The following is a 4,198-nucleotide window of genomic DNA, read 5'->3' as shown; positions in this document are numbered from 1 at the left end:
AAAAAAAAAAAAAAAAAGAAAATATCAAAAACTAAATTCATCAAAACTGGTGATTACTTCTAGGAAGAGGAATGGAATAGAACTACAGGCTTTTACTTTACCTGAATAATTTGGACTTTAAATAAGACTGATTAAGAAGTAAAAAAGAGGCCAGGCGCGGTGGCTCAAGCCTGTAATCCCAGCACTTTGAGAGGATGAGGCGGGTGGATCACGAGGTCAGGAGATCGAGACCATCCTGGCTAACACAGTGAAACCCCATCTCTACTAAAAATACAAAAAATTAGCCAGGCGTGGTGGCGGCGCCTGTAGTCCCAGCTACTTGGGAGGCTAAGGCAGGAGAATGGCGTGAACCCGGGAGGTGGAGCTTGCAGTGAGCTGAGATCCGGCCACTGCACTCCAGCCTGGGCGACAGAGCGAGACTCCGTCTAAAAAAAGAAAAAAAAAAAAAAAAAAAAAAAAAAAAAAAATCAGGAGATACCACTCCACATCCACTTAGGATGACTATTAAAAAAAGAAAATTAACAAGTGCTATGAGAGGTGTGGGGAAATTGGACCCCTCATAGAGTGCTTATGGGAATGTAAAATGGTGCAGCACTTTGAAAGTTTGGCAGTTCCTCAAAAGGTTAAACATAGTTACCATGTAAGCCAGCAATTCCACTCCTAAGTATATACCCAAGAGATATGAACACATACATCCACGCAAAAACCTGTCACATATGTTCACAGCAGCATTATTCATAATGGCAAAAAAGCGGCAACAACTCAAGCGCCCATCAAGAAGGTCAAGTTTTTAAAAAAGAAAGTCTCAGCCGGGTGCGGGAGTGGATCATCTGAGGTCAGGAGTTCAAGATCAGCCTGGCCAACATGATGAAACCCAGTCGCCACTAAAAATACAAAAATGAGCCGGGTGTGGTGGCCGGCGCCTGTAATCCCAGCTACTCGGGAGGCTGAGGCAGGAGAGTCGCTTGAACCCGGGAGGCAGAGGTTGCAGTGAGCCGAGACCATGCCATTGCACTCCAGCCTGGGTGACAGAACGAAACTCGGTCTCAAAAAAAAAAAAAAGTCTCACATTAAGGTCCACAAAGCAAATGTGCATTCACTAACTAAATATCAACTCGTAAGAAAAAAGTAGAGGGAGGAATACTTCTATTAATATAGAAATTAAATCTAAATCATACAGGATTTTTGACAAGGTGATCGTATTTTCGAGTCCATTCCTTTACGAGAATAACCCAAAGGAGGGAAAATGAGACGCAGATAAACATATTCTTAGTAATCCTATTTTATAAAAGCAAATACTGGAAGGAATCCCAGTCTCTCACAATAAAGTGGGTGAACTCTGGTTATAAAAAAAAAACAAAATTATGTAGTGTTTTTATATTGTATTTAACAAACATGTCAAGCATGTGGATTACATCCATAACTAAAAATGGATAATTACTCAATCACGAAACACACATTTAAGCAATATACAAGGTAGAGAGAGCCACCTGAGAATAAAAATACTTTGCCAGAGCAATGCTTCTCAAACCTTAATGTGCATAAGAATCATGAAGGAATTTACAAGCTTTTTCATTTTAGCCTTGTTTGACTGGGCTCAGGCATTATCTCTAAAATGAGATTCTAAGGTATGTGTATCAAGTTAATTGCTGTAGTGCACTAAAATAGCAATATTGTTTCTGTAATGGGACTATGAATTTGTTTTAATTTTAACTTTCCAAATTATTTATAATAATACTGCAATGTACTATGTAATAATGTTGTATGGTATATTACATAATGATTAAAAACACACGATTCTACCGAGGACAAGAGAAGTTGCTTAAAATCAAAACTAGTAAGTGGGCAGAATCAGAATTGGACAGAACGATCCGACTCCAAGGCCCGCATCTTAACTTCAAGCTTCTCAAACTGCGGCAACGCACATTCTCCCGGAGCGGCATTCAACACCGACAATACTGAAACTGGACCTATAACCTAGCAGCGAGTTAAGTCGGCATGGACGGTTTCTAGAACCTCGAGAGGAGAGAAACTGGGGGCTCGCGGCTCCGCCCCCAGATCGTCTCCCCGCCCTCGGGGCGCTCGGGCGGAAAAGTTTGGAGGCGCTACGGCCCGGGGGCCTTTCTACTCCCCAACCTTCACGCTCCATTTCCTTTACCTCACCTTCATCTCTGTTGGCCTCTCCCAACATCTCAGCCTCCCCCGCTGACCCAAACAGAGGCAAAACAAACGCCAGCTACCCCGCCCCTGCCCCGGCCCCTAGGCCCAGCCCTTGCCTCAGGTCCGGGGAGGCCTCCCCCACGACCTCGGCCCGCAGCCCCAGCGCCCGCGGCCTGGCCCCACTCACAAGAGGAAGCTCATCTTCGGTCCTCAGATGGGAGGCGAGGGGCCTCTGGCCCCCGCCCGGATCAGGATTCGGAGCCGGCGAGAGGGAGAGGACCGTCCTTTGCTCACGGGCAGCGGAAGCCGCGCCGCCGCCGCTCGGAGCCGGGTTTCTGGCCGCTGCGAGCCCTTGCAAACCTCGGCGACCGCCTTGCCCGCCTACCCCGCCTTGCAGACCCGAAATGCGGAACCAACAAAATCTCGCGAGTTAAGGTTTCGCGGCGCCGGGAGGGACTTGACGCACCCCCTTTCGCCCCGCCTCGTCCTAGAACTTGGCCAATCATCGCTCTCCAAGCCAGGCCCTCCCTCCCCCGGAGGCGTGGCGAGGACGGCGGTCCTGCGGAAGGGGCAGTGGCTAGTCCTGCTCTTGGTGTATCTTGGTGCTGCTGGGTTTCGACCCAGCTCCCTAGGTTGCACAGGGTTCTCTATAAGCGCTACATACCCCTGCAATTTAAAAAATTTTTAATTTAAGTTTTACTTGAGATATATTCACATAGCATAAAATCTATCCTTTAAACATGTACCCTCTAGTGGTCCTTTTCGTTTATGTTTTTTCTTTTTCTTTTTTTCTTTTTTTTGAGGTATCTCACTCTGTCGCCCAGACTGGAGTTCACAGTTCACTGCAGCCTGGACTTCCTGGGCTTAAGTGATCCTCTCGCCTCAGCCTCCCGAGTAGCTGAGACCACAGGTGCGTGCCACCACGCCCGGCTTATTTTCTCAAAGTTTTTGCAGAGATGGGGGTCTCACTGTGTTGCCCAAGCTGGTCTTGGACTCCTGAGCTCAAGGGATCCTCCTGGTTTGGCCTCCCAAAATGCTGGGATCACAGGTGTGAGCCACTGCCTCCAGCTTTGTTTATGTTTTCAAAGTGTGCCAACCATCACCACTAATTTTGTTTGTTTGTTTGTTTTTCAGACAGAATCTCACTTTGTAACCCAGGCTGAAGTGCAGTGGTGCAATCTAGGCTCGTTGCAACCTCTGCCTTCCAAATTCCAAGTGATTCTCATGCCTCAGCCTCCCGAGTAGCTGGGATCACAGTCGTGCACCACCACACCCGGCTAATGTTTTGTTTTGTTTTGTTTTCAGTAAAGACGGGATTTCACCATGTTGACCAGGCTGGTCTCGGTCTTGAACTCCTGACCTCAAGTGATCCACTCACCTTGGCCTCCTAAAGTGCTGGGATTACAAGCGTGAGCCACGGCGCCCAGCCTAACCATAATTCTAGGCCATTTTCACCACCTGGAAAAGAAAGCGCATACCTATTAGCAGTCACTATCACCTACCTCCCTCCTCCCAACCCCTGGCAACCACTACTCTATTTTCTATTTCCATGGATTTACTTAATCTGGACATTTCATATACACTGTGAATGGAAATATACATTATGTGATCTTTTGTGACTGACTTCTCTCACTTGGCATGTTTTAAAACTCACCCATATTGTAGCATGTATCAAAGCTTCATTCCTGGCCAGGCACAGTTGTGCCTAACGCCTGTAATCCCAGCACTTTGGGAGTCTGAGGCTGGTGGATCACTTGAGCTCAGGAGTTCAAGACCAGCTTGGGCAACATGGTGAAACCCTGTCTCTACAAAAATAGAAAAATTAGTCAGGCATAATGGGGTGTGCCAGTGGTCACAGCTATTTGGGAGGCTGAGGCGGGAGGATCCCTTGAGTCCAGGAAGTGGAGGCTGCAGTGAGCCAAGATGGCGCTGCTGCACTCCAGCCTGGGTGACAGAGCCAAACCTGTCTCTAAAACAAAAAAAAGAAAAAAGAAAAAAACTTTCTTTCTTTTTTTTTTTTTTTTCTTTTCTTTTTTTT

General features: G+C 46.9%; 1 protein-coding gene across 2 annotated transcripts in view; it reads right to left on the bottom strand.

Moving 5' to 3' along the window:
- Window positions 1–2,654, bottom strand: part of MOB1A (MOB kinase activator 1A) — a 23,261-nt gene extending 20,607 nt beyond the window's left edge. Inside the window, exon 1 of one of the 2 annotated variants that reach the window (XM_017860148.1) lies at window positions 2,348–2,654. In XM_017860148.1, coding sequence (XP_017715637.1) covers window positions 2,348–2,361 — 14 coding nt within the window. In that variant the 5' untranslated portion in view covers window positions 2,362–2,654. The remainder of the gene's footprint in view (window positions 1–2,347) is intronic. The other variant, XM_017860149.1, reaches the window with a different exon arrangement.
- Window positions 2,655–4,198: the final 1,544 nt, after the last annotated feature.

The sequence above is a fragment of the Rhinopithecus bieti genome, unplaced genomic scaffold, assembly GCF_001698545.2.
Source record: "Rhinopithecus bieti isolate Rb0 unplaced genomic scaffold, ASM169854v2 scaffold_54265, whole genome shotgun sequence".
Classification (NCBI taxonomy): Eukaryota; Metazoa; Chordata; class Mammalia; order Primates; family Cercopithecidae; genus Rhinopithecus; species Rhinopithecus bieti.
Note: the sequence above shows the minus strand (reverse complement) of the source record. Positions and strands in the feature narration are given on the sequence as shown.